The 20,282-nt window shown below is 36.2% G+C and overlaps 1 protein-coding gene across 1 annotated transcript in view; it reads right to left on the minus strand.

Moving 5' to 3' along the window:
• The window catches only part of HAAO (3-hydroxyanthranilate 3,4-dioxygenase), a 32,181-nt gene that overhangs the window by 8,318 nt on the left and 3,581 nt on the right, over positions 1 to 20,282 (minus strand). The window contains exons 3-6 of the mRNA XM_050316468.1: positions 11,603 to 11,686; positions 9,865 to 9,971; positions 7,242 to 7,331; positions 6,492 to 6,535 (exon numbers count right to left, since the gene is read on the minus strand). Of these exons, the coding sequence (XP_050172425.1) occupies positions 6,492 to 6,535; positions 7,242 to 7,331; positions 9,865 to 9,971; positions 11,603 to 11,686 (325 nt within the window). The remainder of the gene's footprint in view (positions 1 to 6,491; positions 6,536 to 7,241; positions 7,332 to 9,864; positions 9,972 to 11,602; positions 11,687 to 20,282) is intronic.

Here is a 20,282-nt window from a genome sequence, read left to right on the forward strand (position 1 = left end):
TTAAAAAACAAGTAGTTAGCTCATTCCATATAAAAAGCCAGAGTGAAAGCACTGACAGTGACTGATTAGTTTGGGGGTCGTTTGTTCATTTCACTGTTGGTGAGCATAGATGCAGAAACATTTAGCTGAAAATACAGCATTCACTTGGTGTAATCATACATTTGCCTGTGTCACTGTATTTGTTTTTCTAGCATGCCCTGAGAATTGGCGTGACTGCTAATTTATGACTTGTCTCTGTAATTATTTCTAGGCACATTTTTCTTTGTGTCATTAAATCTATGCTGGAAACTGAACAACAATTCTTTTTTTCCTAATTGAAACGAAGTTTGATGAGGAAAGCCTTGAAAAATATTTTTGTAATAAAGAAATATAACCTTTTCAAAAGGAGATATCATCAGCCAGAAGGAAGGAAATAAATTAGAACAAGAAAAATGCAATATTTAGGCCATAATTCTGTTTAAAGGTTCTTCATGATCCAGCTAGGTTATTGTAATTAAGAATTATATGGAAAAATACTGACTGCTTTTCCAATCCTAAAATCAAGAGTCTTAATTTTGTTTCTGAATCTGCCTTTTATAACTGTGAACATTTCATTAATCCTCTGTGTGTGTAACTTCAGTTTCCATAGAGGAGGAATAGGATATTTCATTATAACAAGTGTTGACACCTCACTACACTTGTGAGATGAGGATTTGTATATGAGTGAGCTATTACTACTAAAAAGCCTTAGAAATGCTAGTGAAAAATGTTGGAATGACTCCATTAGTGAGTTTTCTGTTTCAGATGTTGCCGTCTGGGGAGCATTTAAGAGGGTAAGAAAGAAAGAAGTTACCTTATTAGAGAAAACACACCTGCTGAGCTTTAGAGCTCTTAAACATTTTCCCTTTTTTTTTTTTTTTTTTTTTTACACAAAAGTCTGAATAGAAAGGAAAACAACTTTATAAGGCATTTTTCCCTATTTTCCTGATATGTTTGTTGTATACATTATGCACTAAAAGTGCATAGTGGTTTGGTGAAGCATTAGGAGATCTCCCAGAGACAACAGTTTATGTTCTGCTTCTCTTTGAGGAGGCTCAACTGAGAATATTGTGGGAGAAGTAGACTTCTTATGGGAGACTTTCTTGGATTTTTGTTTGGTGACTTTAGTGGTTCTGGACTCTGGGAGCCTAACAAACATCTTGGGGCATTCCTGGCTCCAGAGAATGTGCAGCCTGCATTCCTAGGATTTGGGTGATATGTTGTAGTTTGGCATTAAAAAATTTAGTAGAAGTTTTGATATGGAAAATTATAGCTGTCATACTCCAGATATTGTAATCCTACTTTATTTGTGTATTAGATATTGCTGACTTAGGTTGGTCTGTCAGAGCAGTTCATCTTCATTATAAGCTCCAGACTCGTTAGGGACTGGTGTGGAGTGGAAAGTTGATAAATATGAGAGGAGAGAAAATGGATGAAGCTAGTGAGGGGATGCATGTTTATAAGAATTGAAGGGTTATATTAGATGATGCTATTCCCTTCTTCCACCTACATATCCTTTGCAGTTTAGGTGGGCTTCAGAAGCAATACAAACATGACTTGGAAGTTACTTAAAGGATATAGGTATGACAAGATAAAGATGAATAGCGTATTTATATGGGCATCTTTGCCAGAGGAGAGCAATGAGGATGAAATATATGGAAAAATAGAAGATTCAAATTGTTGATAAAAATTACAGAGAGGGTGATTTGGAGAATTGTACAATTATGATGAGTCTAGACAGTTTCTAGACTGTCCTGGAGACCTCCTGGTGGCTGTTTGCAAAATAAATTCCCTAGAGGAATAGTCCTTAATATCTAACAGCTCACATGCTATTTCTTTTAATATAAGTACTCAAAGAAGACGTATCATATAGAAAAGGAGTGATCTATCTAGATACGTTGGAAGTCCTTAAAAGATGAAAGAAAAGCAAATCAAATAGTTAATTTTCTAAACAGATATATAGCAAATAAAATTTATTTCCAAAATTATCATTCTTATTTAACAACAAAAAAAAAATCCCACAGTGATAGTATCTTTGGAATTATTTCAATGTACTTAAAATAGAAAAGCACAAATATTTATAGTTATTTTAAGTTCAAAAGCATACCTCTGTATTTGCTCTAGCATAAATAAAGACAGAATATCTTTTTCCATGTTTTTAGTTTTCTGAGGTAGTTTTAATTGAATTAATTAAATTGAATTAATTTAATTGAATTTCCCACCAACCAGTTAACTGAAAATAAGAAAAAGTTGAGGAATAAATATTTGCTTGTTTTTTATATATCAGTGAAACAAGACTGAACAGCAAATACTGTCTACAGAGGTTGCACTGGATTAGCTACAGAGGATGACAGTACAGAAACTGATTTTTATAGCGCTGAGCTCACCTGCATAAGTGGCTTAATAGCAGTACTGAAACCACAAAACATTTACAGACCCCTAGGTTGTATGGCATCCCTGCTCCAATGACTGCAGAAGGCACCCAATTTTTCATATTCATTCAGTTCCTTAGGGCTTGTCTGCTCTGAATCATAAGCATAAAACTATGATGTATTCTAACCACACTGACTAGATTCTAAGGCCAGATTGTAAGTACACTTGGGTACACTAAGAATCAATGAAAGTGTTGCTAGTGAAGTCACTACAGCACTTTTTGTATTATATGTATGTGTGTTCACTGACAATAAAGCTTTTATGTGAAATAAAATTTCATTGATAATTAGAAGTAGATTAACTTGGATAAATATAAACCTTACATTTTACCTGTACCGTTATTGTTCATAAAGTTCATTTTTAAGCAAGCCTAACTTGGGAAAAGTTTTTTTCTTGCATATTTTTTTCCCATCAAATTTCACTTAAAATAAGCCAGGATTATTTCAGTGAGCATGGCAGGATAAGCTTTTGAGCTTCTGGTTAGCCTTGCAAAGAATGTTCAGCCATCAGTGTTTATTAGAACTGAGGTTTCTCTGGTTGAACTGTCTCTTGTCCTCTTGAATAGAAAATTGTGATGAAATAGAAACATTAAGAGAATCTTGCTTTCAGTTTGATTTAACTGGAAGTAGAAAGACTTGTTTTGAGAACTGTGATTCATGTCAAAAAATATGTAAAGTAAATGAAACCAACCCATCTTGAGTGTTCCATGTATAGACTATACCCTAAATATATTCACTCTTATTGACAGAAGGTGGGGAGAGTGCTCTCAAATTTTATTTCTACACATGGAAACAAAAGAGGCTACGAATAGAGCATAAAACAGTTCCAGGGAAGATGCCTTAAGTTTCCATTTGTATTTTACCTGATGGTACTCGAGTCCTTCTTCTGCTGTCTTTTCATATATGCTGATTACCCTGCTTTGAGAAGGACTTTCCCTGCTATTGGCTAAGTGAGAAATCAGAAATAAATCAAGAAAAGGTCTGGTCTTAGGTTTGGGGTTTTTTATATGGTGTCTTTTTTAAAAGCAATTGGAGCTTGGTTGATTCCATTTATAGCTTTCTTCTATGAGTGAGCTGCAATCAAGGATTTCTTTCAAGATGTTTTTCCTCAACTTTATTCCATTTCTTTCTAAGAAGGTGAGGCACTAGTTTAGGCTTATGTAGAGAGGAACCTGAGAGCACTTCAGCTGGTGCTTTTAAACTGAGGGGATTCTGGATTTTCCGAAGAAAAACTGAAGGAAAGGCTGAATCTCTGTCCTCTGCATAGGCTAGCTCAAATAATGTTAAAATTTCTCTTGAGTGAAACATCATGAGAAACTGGCAGTAGCTTGTTATATGCTACAAGTGTCATGCTGGTTGCTGAACTCAACTTCTTGGGGGAGGAGGTGGGGTGGGAGAAGAGAGCTGCTGAGGGAATAAATCAAATTATTTCCCTGTCAGTTGAGTATATGTCTCCAGAGTGAACGTATTACCTGCTTACTTATATCTCAGTCAAACTTGTTTGTTTGTTTTTAAACACGAGTCTCACTTGCACAGGAGCTACAAACTACAACTTCTGTAACTAAAAATGTGGGGTATTTTCCTCACATATAAGATAACACTGATATGTTCAGCAGCTTATCGAAAATTGGAAATACGGAGCAGGTTGAAAGCCTGCCAGGTAACTTTATTAACTGTCTTTTGCTTACAGCAAGAATTAAGAGAATTTAAAATAGTCTTGACATTGTAGCTAATCCAAGGGAGAATCCATTTTCCTCAGTGAATGATGTACTGAGCTAAGAATAAAATAACTATGTTTACTTGGCTTTTCTTTGTTTTTGTCTTGAAAAGATTTCTTTCCAGTTTCATGGAAGTCTCTCATGCTTTTTTGCCTTTTTATAGTTTTTAAATAAATTACAAGGAAAGAGCTTCTGTACTGGATTTATCAATAACAGTTTCTTAGAATTCTGTGTTTAAAAAAAAGGTGTCAAGATGTATCATAGCTTCTGACTGATTGTCAGGGTTTTTGTCAGCTCTAATCTTTTTCAAAAATGTTAACAATATAAACCTTTAATGTTATTTTGTTTATGCACTGATATAATTAATTTTTTACTGACATAAACTTAGCCTAGTGAGGGATTACTATTGGAATCGCTGTATTGAAAAAGGATAGTATGTGTGATATCTTTTTTATTACAGCAGCATCTAGAGGATTAATCTGAAATTTTATTTCCTCTGCTAAACACTGTATGAACACACAGTGATATACAGTACCTTGCCCTACCTAGACCCCCCACCCCCCGTGCAAAAAACCCAAACCAACCACCAAAACCTGAATACAGGCAACAAATTAAAATAAATCTATTTCTGTGGTGCATAAAAGTAGGAACTTGGAGACTTACTCAAAGAACCAATGGCAAAAGCTGGTTCAGCTGCAGAGTTTTTCAGGCAGGGTTTCTGACTGGTTTACCATTTATGAATTGCAAGGAGTTTAAGGCTGCTATCCCATACAGAGCATTCTTCTGTGAACTTTTCATTTTGGCAATGTTTTAGTTAACTATTTCTCAGAACCGTGATGTTCATGCAAAAAACAGCTTTTCCCAATTTTAGGATTCGAGTAAGAGCTTTGTTCCATTATTGATTGAGATTACAGGCAGTGACTATCAAGCTGAGAAACTGGATTGATGTGGAAATAATGTTTCACTAGAACTTTTGGTGCTATTAGAGTAATTCATAAGAATCATCTTAAGACATTTGGGAATTATTGTGAAGATTAATGACATCTGGTTTCCAAAACTTCTTAGAGAAGGAAATTGAAATTTACTTTGTAACAAGAGCTATGGAATTTAAATGATGGGTGTGACTGGTGGAGTCGTAGTTGTAAGAGTAGCAGAGCTGGGTATTACAGCTGCGCACGTGTGCACATTCAGTGCACCTAAACCACAAATTTCATGGTTGGTGCCAAATGTCCCTTAATGATCTGTCTTTACAGGTGAGAAAGCAGACAAATTTGAAAGAAAAAACCTAGTTGAACAATGGGATTGAAAGAACTGGTTAGCATTTGGCTAACTGATGTAGGAACACTCCAGGTGGGAATTTCAGGCTGTCCTGGAGATCCCATTGACAGCTTCTGCTGTTCTTATGCTGATTTTCCATGTGTCAGTTAAGAACCTGGCAGTGTCATGGAAGACTTTCCAGGTAGTTCTTGCAACAGAACTGACCAGGTTTCACCTAACTAAAACTTTTGAATAGAAAGGGACATAGAAACTACCCCTGCAGGTGCACAGAGTTTCACAGTGCAGTCTTTTGTACATAATGAAGACATGAGGGTGGTATGTAGTGCATAATTTATGTTAGTCAATAGCAATGGATCATGCTGGATGCCCACAAAGAGCCATGGGCCAACAGGATTGTAAGATTTCAGCAAAACAAGTTTGAGAGATCATATTCCTAAAGCCAAAACTAATAAATTTGGTTTTCTTGAACAGTCACTCTTTGTCTCTTATATGTCACTGTCTAACAGAATCGAGTAAAGTTACAACTGGAGGATGTGCTCTAGTGTGGAATTTGCAATACACAGAGGCAAAATAAAAAATTGGGGACAGCACAGAAATAAAATGTTAAATGGATAAAACAGTAACTACAAGCATTTCTCTTTCTCTAGGTTTCCCAAGAGTAGATCAAAGTGTATAGGTATAGGTAAAGGAGTACAAGTACATATAGAGTGTATAGATTCAACTTGCAAAAATATCATTATGTGTCATCAGAAATGAAATGTTTTTAGTATAAGACTTGAAAGATATGCAAGGGTAGAGATACTAAGACTTCACACTGTATCGTTAGTTACCTGATAAGTCATTATGAGGGCATCACATGAACAACCAAGATGCTGTAGGTAATCATGTAGATGGATTTTATTTGTGATTGTGATAATACATTGGGAAGTAATTCCTTTTAACTTACATATTCAGAAAGAAAAATAGAAACTTAATCATTTTATGTTGTGAGAAACATTACTGTTCAATTGGCAATTGTTCTAATTCTGAAATTAATTTGCCTTACCTGGATTTGGTTTTCCGGTTTGATATTGCCTTGAATTGAAAAACCTGGAATAATGAATATTTAAACACACATTAAAAAAATCATGCTCTCTAGGTTAAGAAAGACTAGGCAGTAATACTGGCCATCAATTTTTGTGCTGAAAATGGATGTGCCAGAATCCTCAGCTACTATCACATGTATGCAACAGGACTATACCTATTTTACTGACAGCGGGTTTGTCCAACAAAATTCATGTCACTAAACAATTCCCTTGTTCACCTTTAGCAAACATTTAACGAACTGATTAGTTAATTGATGACATTCATATATTTCCCAGAAAGGAACTCTCTACCAAATTTGCCACAGTCCTGATTATTCATAAATAATATTGATTAAAAGTACTTAGATTAAAGCCAGAGCAAAAGAAGCCCTAAGACAATTTAGTGTTTTACCTGATTAACCTATCATCAATCAGGATTAATTTTTCTTTCTTTTTGCACTTAGGAGCAGTGTGTTTTTACTGGTTCAAAAAAGTATGTTCCAGATCAATGTGAGAAACATTTGCTTTTTCTTTTTTTTTCTTAAAATCTGATTTGATGTGTTTGGGGCATACAAGATATGATTAAAAACTTGTAGAGCAGCAACTAACTTCTAACAAGTCTATGTAAAATGCAGCATAAACAGAGAATTAACTATGTAAGTCACAGATTGATGAAGATCTACCAGGTAATTTTAACCATTTTTTTTAATTAAAAAAATTAAAAATCTTACTCTTTAATTATTGGTATAAGTTGAATGCCAAGATCTTCACAGTGAAACCATTTTTCAAAGAGGACATTAGTTGATTCTCCAACATAGTATCTGCCAAAGCAAACACATTAGTCAATCCTTTTATTAACTAACTCATCAGGCAGTTTCAGACTTTTGAAGAAAATAGGTACTTGATGTTGTATAATAGCACAGGATGATAAGAAAACAAGGTAGCTTATGGACTTGTTCATGAAAAATAGATGGTTTTCAGCTTCATAGATTTGGGAAGTGCTTAGCTCAGCCCTCTGAAGAGGAACTTAGTGTTTCATTGTATTATTGTATGTCTTAGCAAAAAAAGAAATTGTGGTGAGATCAAAAGATCATCATATGTAATCTATGGCATGACAAATATATAATTTATATTCAGATTTTAAAAAGACTGCATGGGTTGGCAAGGAGTGATGGGCTCCAGTACTGTCACTCATATTGTGACTGGTTTTACAAAGGTCGTTTTTGTCTTTTGGGTTAAAGTTACTGCAATGTGTTTCAGAAGTGGGAAACAAGGCTTATGGAATTATGCTGTGCATATTTATACGTTCATGTCTGTCTGTCTTGTGTGTCTATATACATATTGTCCATAAATTCTCAAAGAGCTCCCTGGCTCCTCAAGTTTTGCAAGAACAGGGTATGCTGAAGAGACTAACATTATCTATGCCTCCAGTATGGGAAAAACTGTGCTACAAGCACAAATTTTGAACACAGAGAATCTACAGAGAAGGAAGAGCCTACAAATGTGGTGTTTTTTTTTTTTTTTGTAAAAAGCTTTGAACCTGGGAAGGTACGAAGGATCCAACAACATGACTAACATCAAACGTAGGGTTTTTTGTACTTGTTTGCCATGGAATTAAGATTAGCTACATCATTTTTCTTATAGCACAAGGCATGAAATCATTACTTAGGCTGAAACACTGGGGCAGGCTACTTATTCTCCACTTGTATAGTAATCAATATTCTGGGGTCTCTGATTTATGACTAAGTCTTGTGGGCATGACAACCAGTGGAACAGTAATGTAATATTAGACCTTGAGTCAGCATACTTCAAAGTTCATTATGACTTCCTCTTGCACAGTCTTAGCTGCAGGTGTCTGAGAGTGAAAAAAGTTTGAGAAGATTAGAGGTTCTGGTTATAAAGTCCCATCTCTCCCAGGAGCACACAGAGTCAATGTAGGTTCAAAAGCATGACAAGATCACTTTCAAAACTTCAGGTGTCTTTTTTTCATCATATCAGTGTGAAAACACAGGCACTGAAACCCTCTAAGTCAGTCTTTTTGCAGGCACATGATTGATATTTTCAATTGAGGATGTGCTTTGTTAATTTCCACCTGCAAACCATATGGAAGCTTTTAGCTTAATTTCTCCAAAGGAGCACACCTATATTGGAGTGCAAATCTCTAGATCTGCCTGAAATTCCTAAAAAGCTATTCAGCATTTCTCTAACTCATACCATTCACAGACCTCATGTAGACAGTAGGTTGTTTTACTTAAAGCTACTTACATTCCTTTATTACATTAATAATAAACATTGTTATCTGAATCACTGGCCAATTGTTTCTGGCTCAAAATATCTTTTTAATAATCTAAGTCCTCCCAATCCACAGAACTACAATGACAGGAAAAAAGGGACAACTGCATAGATAAACTGTTTTAAATGAACTGGACTTGTACTTAACTTGGAATTTAATAGGGTGGGGGGTTTTTTTGAATGGTCTCTTTCTTAGTTTCTTATTTTTTTCTGTAACCTTTTTTTGTTTGAATGAAAACGTATGCCTTTCTAGATCTGCATATTTGCAATCTTCCTGCTGTGACACTACCCATGCAAAAATCAAAACTGTAGGTGAAATGATGGAACAGTACATTACAGGTATCACTGCAGTTTTAAATCATTACAAATTACATGAACAGCTATAAACTCTACTTGGTCAGTCCATATCTGGTTAATACAGAAACAGCTTTTCTATATCGGCTCATGTTACTGCTGTGACTTCCCTTCTTAGATTTGAAAATTCTCTATGGCCACAAAAAAAAGCTTAATCCTACTCCCAACTAGAATACAAAGTAAGCCACTCACTTACATGGAGATGACATTCTTGTAAGGCAATAAAAGCTAGGCAGATGTATGTATAATTTAGAGAGTCCAGTGTTAAGAAAACTGACTTTTGTTTCCAGCTTCCCGCACTCTTGCCAAGAAAGCTGATCTTCATCTTTTTGCTTTCAGTATTTACAAAGTAATTAATATTCTACTTGCCAGTTAGTAAAAAAAAATCTTTTTTCATTTAACCTGTTAGTGAGCTCTGAGATTTTTTTAAAATTAAGGTGATAGCAGTAGGCAGTACATAAGTAGGTAGCTATAATCAGAAGACACAATTAAGACACTTCAACATGTTCCTTGTTTAACTAAATCAAATGCTAAATGAGATCTCTGTTTATGTGTATATAGATAAATAGATGTGTGGATAGAATTAGTACAAAATTGTCAGGGGGAATCTGATATATCATCAGGAAAGTAAAAGACAGTATTTTATTGACAGGAGAAATTAGTTTATATTATGAATCCTAACATATTAGTCAATAGTTTATACTTCACCTCAGCCCATCAATTTCAGTTTTTAGTCTTTCCCTTTCAATCACAAGACCCACAGTGTTTGCATATCTCTGAGGAGAATGTGGTATCCTGGCAGGTAGGAGGAACATCTGTTCAAAGAAATGGGAAAGAATCAGTGCAGGAAGTCTTTGTTTTTCGCATTGTCCTTCCCCTGCCTCCAAACCTGCAAAATCCTCTGCTCCTTGCCCCACTTCTCCTTCTCCCCTACTCTTTGTTGATCTTGTGTTGCTCCTGTGCAGCTTCATACACTGTGGTACCCAAGCCTTGCAGACACTGCTGCTTTCTGTGTGAATGACACAGTGACTCTACAATCAGCATTGTCTTTATGGTAGTCAAGTTCTCTCCTCCTGGTTTGATCATCATTGTTAGACACAACTGAAATGAAAATCTAACCAATTACTCATCTGGAATTTATAAATTAGTGCAATTTCTGAGTAACTGAAATGGAAATAAAAAGCAAGTTTTTTGTCTAAAATAATAATCCAGCTGTATTCTTCCAACACAGTGAGCACCTGTGATTGCATGATGAGGAGTGTTATTCTCTCCAGAAATAATTAACAAACATAAGGACTATTTACTCATGCACGTGACAAAGGGAATAGGCAACGTGTGGTTAGAAGTCTATTACTGAAGCTTGAGAAGCCCTTTTTTAGCAGCTATCTGACTGTGTAGGAAGATGGTAAGCCTGTATTCTTTAGCACTACAGATGTCTTTGCCAAGGGTGACCAAGTCATTACAATTTCTCTGTCTATAAAACAGAGCTAATGACAGTGCCTCACCAGTACTAGTGTCGTCTTTCCAGTAAGGATATTGTGTGCTCCTTTTCTTTAATGCTTGTGGTACATGCCAAGATCTCAGCTGGGTGTGCCTCTTCTGTCTGAAGTATATTACCAGAATCTCACAGTTTGAAAATGTAGTTCTGTTCCTCCATTGAAAAAGTTGTAATACTTTTATGACTTCAAGCTGTTGGGTTTAATACATGTCTCCCATTTTAAGGGCTGTCCCCACTAGAACTAATAATCCTTTCAAAGACTCAAGTGCAGTTTGAGCCTGTGTCAATAGCAATGAGTGGCAGTTTTAGTATGTCTTACTTGTAGTAACACCAAGAAAAGCATCTACTCGTGCTCTCAGTAGAAGCACTACAATCTATGCTTTAGCAAATTTACTATAAGGAAAAACTGGATACATTTTATCCATAAATGTCTCTTTTAAAACTATTCTTGTATAGTGATGGTTGTAAAGGCTGGATGTGAGGACTAAAGGAGGCTGAAAACAGCTGAACTGTTTAAATTTCTAAGTTTAGGCAGTTTCCTTACTGCCATGTGGGTGTGTGTGCAGCATGTACCTGGCATTGTGTAAACAAAAGACTGATCCACTTGAATTCACATGGCAAATTACATGGCATGCAGGGGAATAAGGACTTCTCTCAGTGTATTCCTGACTATCTGAATAGGTATCCCAGATACTCAAGGATATTTTTACCTGTTATTGAAATAGTGAAATGTTGAACACAGTGTATTGTAGTTTGCTGTTAATTACATGGAATTTTCTATATTTCACTCAAATTTGTTTTTGTTTTGTTTTTTGTTTGTTTGTTTTTGTTTTTTTTTTTTTAAATCCTGATGCCATCTCTTGCACAGCAGGGATAAACTGATTTCTAAATACTACATGAAACATTAATACCATACTTATGTATAACAGAAAGGCAATCCTATTTTACCTCCCCTTCTCGGATGACAACATCTTTTTGTTTCCCATTTTCAATTATCTTCAAACACATATCTCCTTGAACCTGGTAAAAAAGCTGAAGGAACAGAAAAATAATATTAAGGCAGCTACTCCAAAACATTCTATACTTCATATTCTGTAAATAAGGGATACATGTATAAATACATTCAACCTGTAATTCCAAATTTTTGCAGATTTTATCTAACAACAAATAGCAGACTACCAGCATTCGTTACTTTTGCAAATGTTACTAAATATGCATTATTTCTGTTATCTTACTAACAACTAACAACCTACGTAAGAGGTCTGTAGCTGCGTGAAGCTACATACATACTAGGTTTTGTGAATGTAGTGGAATTCCAAAGCACTGATTTTACCCTTGGAATTACTTCTTGTAGGATGTTATGGTTCAGGCATCTGTTAATTACATGATACACAAAGCTTCATTTCAGATGCAGCAGGGTCTTCATTTAGTCAAATTAAATGTCACTTTCCAGATAAGCTCCAGATATGCATGCACAGGTTTTTTTGGATGCTTTTTCAATTTTTTTAATGGAGTTTTCTCATTTTAGAAGAATTGCCCATTTGGAAGCTGTTCTGCTTTATTTTTGTGGATAACTTCAAAGCCCAGCAACAGCTGCTACTCTTCCTGTTGTGTATGTAAAAGGGTCACATTCAAAGTATGTATAAGGAAAGAACCACTGAACCCATAATTCTGTCTTCAGTGACCTTTCCACAGCTGTTTTCAGACTAAAACCAGCTCTGTTTTGTGAGGGCTCTGAGGTGCTCATATCTAGCCTCATGCTTCATGACAGAACTGTGCTATGATCTGTAAGCAGGTATCTTTGACCTGAAATAATTTTCCCTCATTTTTATTTAATACAGAGCAATAATGCTTCCAAAAGTCAACTCTTCTGCCACATTTCTGTCTGCTTTCCATTTTCCATTTACCATATCTAGAACCTAAACAGATTGTCGTGTAATTGCTAGTGCAGCTGAAAAAGTCTGAAACCTGATTCAAAGTTAGAACTATGATGAAAAAAACTTTATTTACACAAATTCACTACAATTTTAGCAAAATATAAAATAGATGAGGGAAAGAAGAAATAGCTTAAGTATAACAGAACCCAGAACTGAACCTTTTCTAACACTAGAAAAGCTTAATCAATTTTTTTATAGGGTTTATTTCTAAAAGAGTTTTGAAATATTAATACATGCCCCCTGGAATTGAAGAAACACCTCTGTGAACATGAGAAAGAATAAATATGCTGCCAAGGGAATGAAGCAATAGGAAGAATTGAAGAGCTACTGGAAAAGAGCTCACGATGAGAGCTTTTACATGAGTGAAAAGTTCACCTTGTGCCAGAGACGTCACCGCAGATAAATTATAACTCTTGTCTAGATGGCCACAGTGCCAAGGTTACTTATCCTCCTTGCACTCCATTTCTCTGTGTTCTTTTCCTGTCATTTTCTTTGGTGTTACAAAATAACAGTGCAAAATGCTATAGCAGCCCTTGTTACAGAGCTTTGGAGTGTTACCTTCCCTATAACAACTGAGGGAGCTATTGCTGAACACATGTATAGGACTCATAGATGAGGGAAAGCACAACAGAAGCAGAGTTTATCCTGCTTGTGACATGAATCATGCTGCTGAGCAACCTTTCTGGACATGAAAGACTTGAGAGGGGATAGGGACTATCCAGTTCAGAGGTCAAACATCACAGTTATAAGGAAAGTTTATGAACACTAAATTATGAATTAAAATAAGTTTTGCAGAGGAAAAAGAGGACTGATGTGGGCTACACATTTTCAATGAAAGTGTTTTTCAGACTAAATTTAAATAGTACCTTTCACTGTAAATTATGGTCTGTTCTTCAAAATATTTTTTTTAATTGTCTGAGTGTTTCAGTCATCCATAAATCATGTGATATAACTGTGATTAATACAAGTAGCAGTAATTACTGAATCTACTATGTTGCCTATAATATAACCTGCACCTTTTATCAAGAAAACTGTCAACTATGTAATAGCTCAGTGAGTTACAGTCCATGCCCATTTTACAGGACAGTTTGGTAATACAGTACTGTCTTTCTGCTGGAAAATTATGTTTTCTAAATACTGAGCTTTGTCTTTTGGGCAAATCTAATGTTTTCCTAAGTCTCTCCTGGAAAAAATCAAAGCCTGAGTAAAAAGGTTCTGGTGTATATGTATGTATATACACAAATATATGTGTCTATATAAATAGGATAGTAAATCAATAAGTTTATGCCACCTGAAAACATAAGCTTTCCCAATTGCTCTGCTCATATGGGAATAACCTAGTATCTACTCTCTGCAGTAGTACAAAAAAGTGAGAAAAAGTGCAATATTTCCACTCCATAAGCATCTTATTAATGACAAGATCTCTTGTTACATGAAATATATTAATATCCTTGTAGAAAAACCTAGATTTGTATATTGCTACTGAACAGTGGGTCATAATCGAGTATGAATTTGTCTTTCTGAGCGAAAAATGTATTTTAAGAGAGAAATAAAGATTGTTCACCTTCAGTCTTTTTATCCTTTTTGTTACTAAATGTGCTTATTTATTATTCCATCTTCTTCCTTTCTTCCTTTTATTTTCCAAGATTTTTGCCTTTTATTTAGCTTTCCTGCTTACTATATAGTATCTTCTCATTAAGATTACACAAAAAACACCTCCTCTTATTAATTCTTACTTTACCTCCAGAAGTTATGAGCTACCTGAAAGTACTTCTTTACTGTAAATTTAACATTTCATAATATTGCTCAATATTATCATTAAAGCTGCAGATGTACCTATGAAAACTAAACTGAAAACACCTTAAGACTGTGAGTTTGTTTTTTCACTCATTTAATTTCCTTAAATTCTGTTCCTTATTCTGCTTCACCCTTCTTGATCATGCTTCAGACCTGATAATATTGGGTTAAGCTTGCAGGGAAAGGCAGCATGACCAGCGCTGAATCACTCTCAAGTCTGTCCAGGGATATTTCATTCAATTATGAATGCTCATAAAATAAATTATGCTGGCATTTCTGGAGACAATAGGGGGAGATGCACAGAGGTGGGATTTCACTGTTTCCTTCAGTGGAAGTATCACTAAAACTGCTTGTCTTGGTAGGAATTAATTTCAACAGCGTAGTAAAACGTGTATACTTTCTTAAAAAGAGCGCTATCATCCCCTCCATAGTAACGTGGTGAGAATTGCTCCTTCATCCAGATATGTGTATCCTAGCAGAGTAAAGAAAGAAGCATATAGTAGGGAAAGAATAGAATATTTATGGTTGGTCTATGTTTGCTAATTAAAAAAAAAAAAAACCAGAACAAAACCAAACCCAAGTCTTTTCTATGTACAGCAATGTATGTAATTTAATTTAGGTCCACCTTTGATATCAAACTCTGCCTAAACACAGGGGCCCAGAGCTATGTGAGGGCTTTTGTAGCTAACAGCTTCTTTACAGATCTCTAAAGAGACCTGCAATTTGCAGTGTACTTTTGAGTACTGACTTCTGAAAGTGAAATTTGGGATTGCTCAGCCACTTCTGGGATTAGGTTCTGACTTGGCATATCCTGGCTTGTATTGCATGTCAGATTGCTAAGTACTAAATTAATTTGCAGAGCAAATCAAATTCTGATGTGGGAGTAGAGCCTGGGTTTTCTCCAGACTTCAGTGGTGACTGATCTATTTAAGCACAGAAAAACAATTTTCTCCCTCTCTCATCATGAGGGCTTTTCAACCATCAGAAGTCTGGAAGGCAAACAGATGAGGAAGGTAGAGAAAACTATGTTGAAGGGTTTTGGTGTGGGTTTTTTCCCCTCTGCTGATTTACTTGTCATCCACAAATCCTGAATACTAGCCAAACCCCATCCCAACGATCTTATGCAGCAAACTTATTTTTGAAGACACAATCTCCTTCTGATGCAAAAGGATCATCACTTACTACTTTGTAATAGGAAATTTGTTTCTCATTAAAATAGTCCAAGAGTCTTCACCAGATACATGTGGGGTTTTTTAAAGGTAAAGAAGCAAAAATATTTTTCTTATTTTGGTGTGACTCGTATTTCAGATTTATTTGGGATATAATCACCACAAAACTATCTACTGGAATGCTCACCCAGACCCTCTTTCCCCTCGTTTTCAGAGATCCACTATCCTCATAAAATGCAAATGGTGAATTGATCTGATAGGGAAGAGTTTCTCAAAAGCATTCTGACTAGAAAGCAGCATACACTAGAAGGGGTCAGGCTTCATTTAAGCAGATAATTTGTCAGAAACTGGAGCCAGGTCTTACTTGTGGTGTGAGAGGGAGAAAAAGAGAAACCAAAACTCAGGTTAGAAAATCAGATGAGCTGTGGCAGATGCGACCTCACGTCTGTATCATGTTTCAGATCACGATGCTATACCGTGTCTCAGTCAAACCATGTAAATATGCTAGAAGCTGAAAAGGTATTTCTGTTCTGACAGTCTTCTTTAGGACTGCAGTGTAAGGGCTCTGATCTGTGGGGTTGTGTCAATACTTAGGTGGTTCCACCTACAGGAAATAACCTAGATGCTGAGAGCAGAAACTCAGGGTAAAGTACAACACAATGAGAAGTGGGACTTTTAAAACCAAGTGGAATATATGCCAATGCAAATGTGTTGCAGGTGGTAGATGAAAGGGTGATTTTAATTTCTCTGCATGGACCTGCACCGTTTTATACAGACTCAACATCAGAATATAAATTGTTAAGAAATTAAAGTCAGCTACTTGAGATTGTGTTTAAGAGGTGGACTGAAGTGGGTAAAGAGACAGAAGCCTAACTACTTTTGTGATCCTATGTTTAGCTGTTAGCATATCTCACTTTCCCCCAGAGCAGCCCACATGATGCAGTAAATAAAATCTGAAATTCTTTTACTATAGCTAGGCTTTGTTATGATTGTGGGGTTTGTCTGTCATTAACTTCTAGCCAAATATATGGTCCCCTTCTGTTTTCACTTACTTTATTTCTTTGGAAGCTATATGATGAACTTAAAAGTTCAGAAAGGGTTTTGTTCCACCCTCAGGTTTTACAGGGAAGGAAAAATGCAGTAAATACACCATGAAGTCTGTGAGCTGTGTTAACACTGAAACTCTTCTTGACATAAACACTACTGCAGGATGATAAATTCAAGAGACAAAGAAAGATGCTGAGAACTGTTCTCTGGTACCTGGAATGCACCTGCTACTGCATGGCTGTGAGGGGTTGAGCACAAGAGGACACAGCCTCAAGTTGTGCCAGGGGAGGCTCAAGTTGGACATCTGTCAGAATTTCTTCATGGAAAGAGTTGTCGAGCATTGAAATGGGCTGCCCAGGGAGGTGGTGGAGTCACCATCCCTGGAGGTGTTTAGAAAAAACAGGACATGACACTTAATGCCATGGTCTAGTTGACAAGGTGGTGATTGGTCAAAGGACTTGACGATCTTGGAGGTCTTTTCCAATATAATGATTCAGTTATTCTGTGACCATGTCAGGCTGCCATAGAAGCTTTTGGTGGCCTCATCAAGTTGACTTCACAAGAGTTGTAGCTACTAGCCCATGTAATCCAAAATTCTCTTACCAAGTGAGGTGCATCAGAATAATAATTCATTTGAAAACCTCACACTACTAGCTATATAGCAAAAAACACTTCCAAGAAAGTTTTGTCTGTATGAGCTATATAGTTGCATTCTCACAGCAGATTTTTTTCCCTGTTTCAACACAAGATGTATTTCCCAAAGCCATTCAGTTTCATTTTGAACGAGTTTGACTTAGAGGCAGGGAATGTCCAAGTAGATGTTTGCTGACTCTGTCTCTGTTCTGATAGAGAAGGGAGCAAAAGGGAATTTAACTTACAAATAAGAAAAAAAATGACTATGACCTAGTGCTAAAGCCCAGCCAAAGGCTCTGAATGGTTTATCTCTTGTAAGGTGCAGCTTGATTTGGCTCTTTATAAAACCTGTCCAATGGAAAACAATCTCAGGTATGAGACAGACAGTACTTCTGCGCAGCAAGCTGGCAAAGAAGTAGTGCACAGAAATTTAACTAGGAAGTGAAGTAGTACAGAGAAAACTGAGAAGGAAGAAAGGAGAACAGTTACTTATTTAGGAAATGCCGGCTTGTTGAGAGGAGTTAAAAATTTTGTGCTAGACTAGCTGTCATTTTAGCCTAAATGACTGTTTAGGAGACAATTCTAAAAGGCTTTGAAGAAAGTTCAAATCAAACCTCTGTTTTTTCTCCTAATTAGCCAGTCAGAACTAATCTTCCTGATACACCTGCATGTTAACAGCACCAGCAGATAACAGCTCAGGAGTAGGAGGATGTTCCTTAGCCCTTATTTTTGCATGTGAGCCCCTAGCTGCTGTGAACTGCAGGCTGACAAGCACAAGTTGTGCCACAGGATGCACCATAAACTCTGTGATAACAGGCATAAGATATCAAGGGGACAGATAAAAACAATCCTAAATTTAACTTCCTTTCCAAACCAACCCTTCCTTGCTATCAGAATACTACTGTGGAACAGCATCAGCTAAATTGGCCTAAAGGATTTGTGGGGTTTCACACTTGAGATAGGCCTGTTGACAATATGCCTGTAAAATCTCTCTTCAAATTATCACACAGAACTATAAATTACCTTTTATCTGCCAAAATAACAAGCTGAAAATGGTTCTGAACGGTGTTTTTTTTTTAAATTCAAAGTCTAATTTAGGAATATGCCCTTTTACTAGGATACTCTCTACCTCACATTTCTTCTCTAATGAGAAAGATGGTTCTAAATTAGATCACAGGAAGGTGCAAATGTGTTTGAGAAAAACCTATGGTAAAATGCAATCAATGAATATAATGGGCCTCCGTAAAAGTGAACAAAATTGGCCCATATGTTATACTGCTATGTAACTGATAATGCTTCTGGTGTGTGTATTGCCAATTTTCCTATGTAATAGGAATTTTATTTTTCCTTTTTTTCTTGCTGAGTAATTGTGGAAAGTTTTTTATGCAAATGAGGAGGTATTGATACCTAAAAAATCTTACTTTCCAGTTGAATTAGCAATAATATATCAGTATGCAAGAGTATAATAAAAATTATGCCTTTATAGATATGGCTAAATTTTCATATTGTTGTAAAGTCACATAAAGAGTTTATTAAAGGTAGGACAAGTTATTTTCAAACAGAGGAACATCTTGCAACATAAAAAAAAATGAGGTAAGTTAAATTAATGTAACTTTCCTTTTAAGGGAAGAGAAGGAGGAGATAAAGTAAAAAAAAAAATGAAACGGCAAAGGAATGGGTGGGGAACCAAGGATAATATAGCATGAACTGGGAGGTGCAGGGAGAGACAAGACTATAAATAAAAGGACATAAAAAAAAGTTTAATACTGTAGTATAAACTATTGCACCAGTTAAACTTCAGCTCATTTTTGTGTGTTCCTCTCTTAGTTCCTCTTTTGTGTGTTCCTCTCTAATGTATTATTCAGAGCAAGAAAATAAATTATTTGTATAAAACCAAAAAGGTTGTTACAGGAAAAAAAATAATTTGATGTCATTAACCTTCACATGGTACCTTCACATATGTTCATTTTTTACTTTGCCAAACCTTGGTAACAAATTTCACTGATTCTTTTTTAATCCAACATAGAACACTCAATGACACGCAGTAACAGCAGGATACAGATTAGATATTCTCCTTGGTGCTTTCTCAGCAGTCATGCTACAGCTGTGATGCTCCTTTCCCAGGGTTGTAATTCTGTTGACGAAGCTAGATTTTTTTTTTTCCCCAGCTAGGCATCTCTGGAATTTCCTTGTAAATATAGGATGGATACATGGACTGCTCTGAGACCTGGGTTGCTTCCTTACCAGCCCAAGCAACCTGACAGCATGATCCAGGGTGTTGTCAGAGCTCCCACTGCCCAGCCCATGAGAAGGGACATAATGGAGCGTGTTGGGTAACCTGGTGTGTGACAGACATGCCTGTGCCCACAGCCACAGGTGGGCTGTGGGACCGTGGTGGCAATCCAAAGCAGGCAGGAGTTCAGACAGTGGTAACTTGGCACCTGGTCTTGTAGAGACTTGTGATTATAATGACTACAAACACCTGCACAGCACAATTATAACAGAAAATTAATGAAGGCTGTTGTGAAATGCCTGGGGGCTGGTTTTTGGAGAAATGATTCCATGATAAGTAAACTAGTTTTTCTTTCTGTTTGTAAGGATTTTTTGAATTTGACCCACTTCTACCTTGAAATACGTAGATGCATAGGTTTGGGTTTCCAAAGGTACTTAAAATTAGGTCGCTACATTTTATTGGAATTACATGAAATTAAATTTTTCTGCCGGGAAGCAAGGCAAGTTGTTCTCCATCATGACATCCTTACTGCTAGGCCTCTAGGGACTGCTTTCCCTTACGGTTCTTTTAGAGCCAATTGTGGATTCAGAGAAGTCCTCAGGCCAAACAAACAATTCCAGGAAAAAGGCAGTAAACAGGGTAGGTGTAAATTATTACAATTTTGATAGGTTTCTATTGTTTTTTTCCTGTATTCTGCATTTAGCACAATGGCTACTCCCAATTCAAAGCAATGGGATAGCTTAGCCTTGATACAGAAGATGTTCAACAAAGGGGACTGATTTGAAACATATTTAAAGAATCTAACTTTCCAA

The sequence above is a fragment of the Myiozetetes cayanensis genome, unplaced genomic scaffold, assembly GCF_022539395.1.
Source record: "Myiozetetes cayanensis isolate MyiCay16 unplaced genomic scaffold, myiCay2020 scf2-11, whole genome shotgun sequence".
Taxonomy (NCBI): Eukaryota; Metazoa; Chordata; class Aves; order Passeriformes; family Tyrannidae; genus Myiozetetes; species Myiozetetes cayanensis.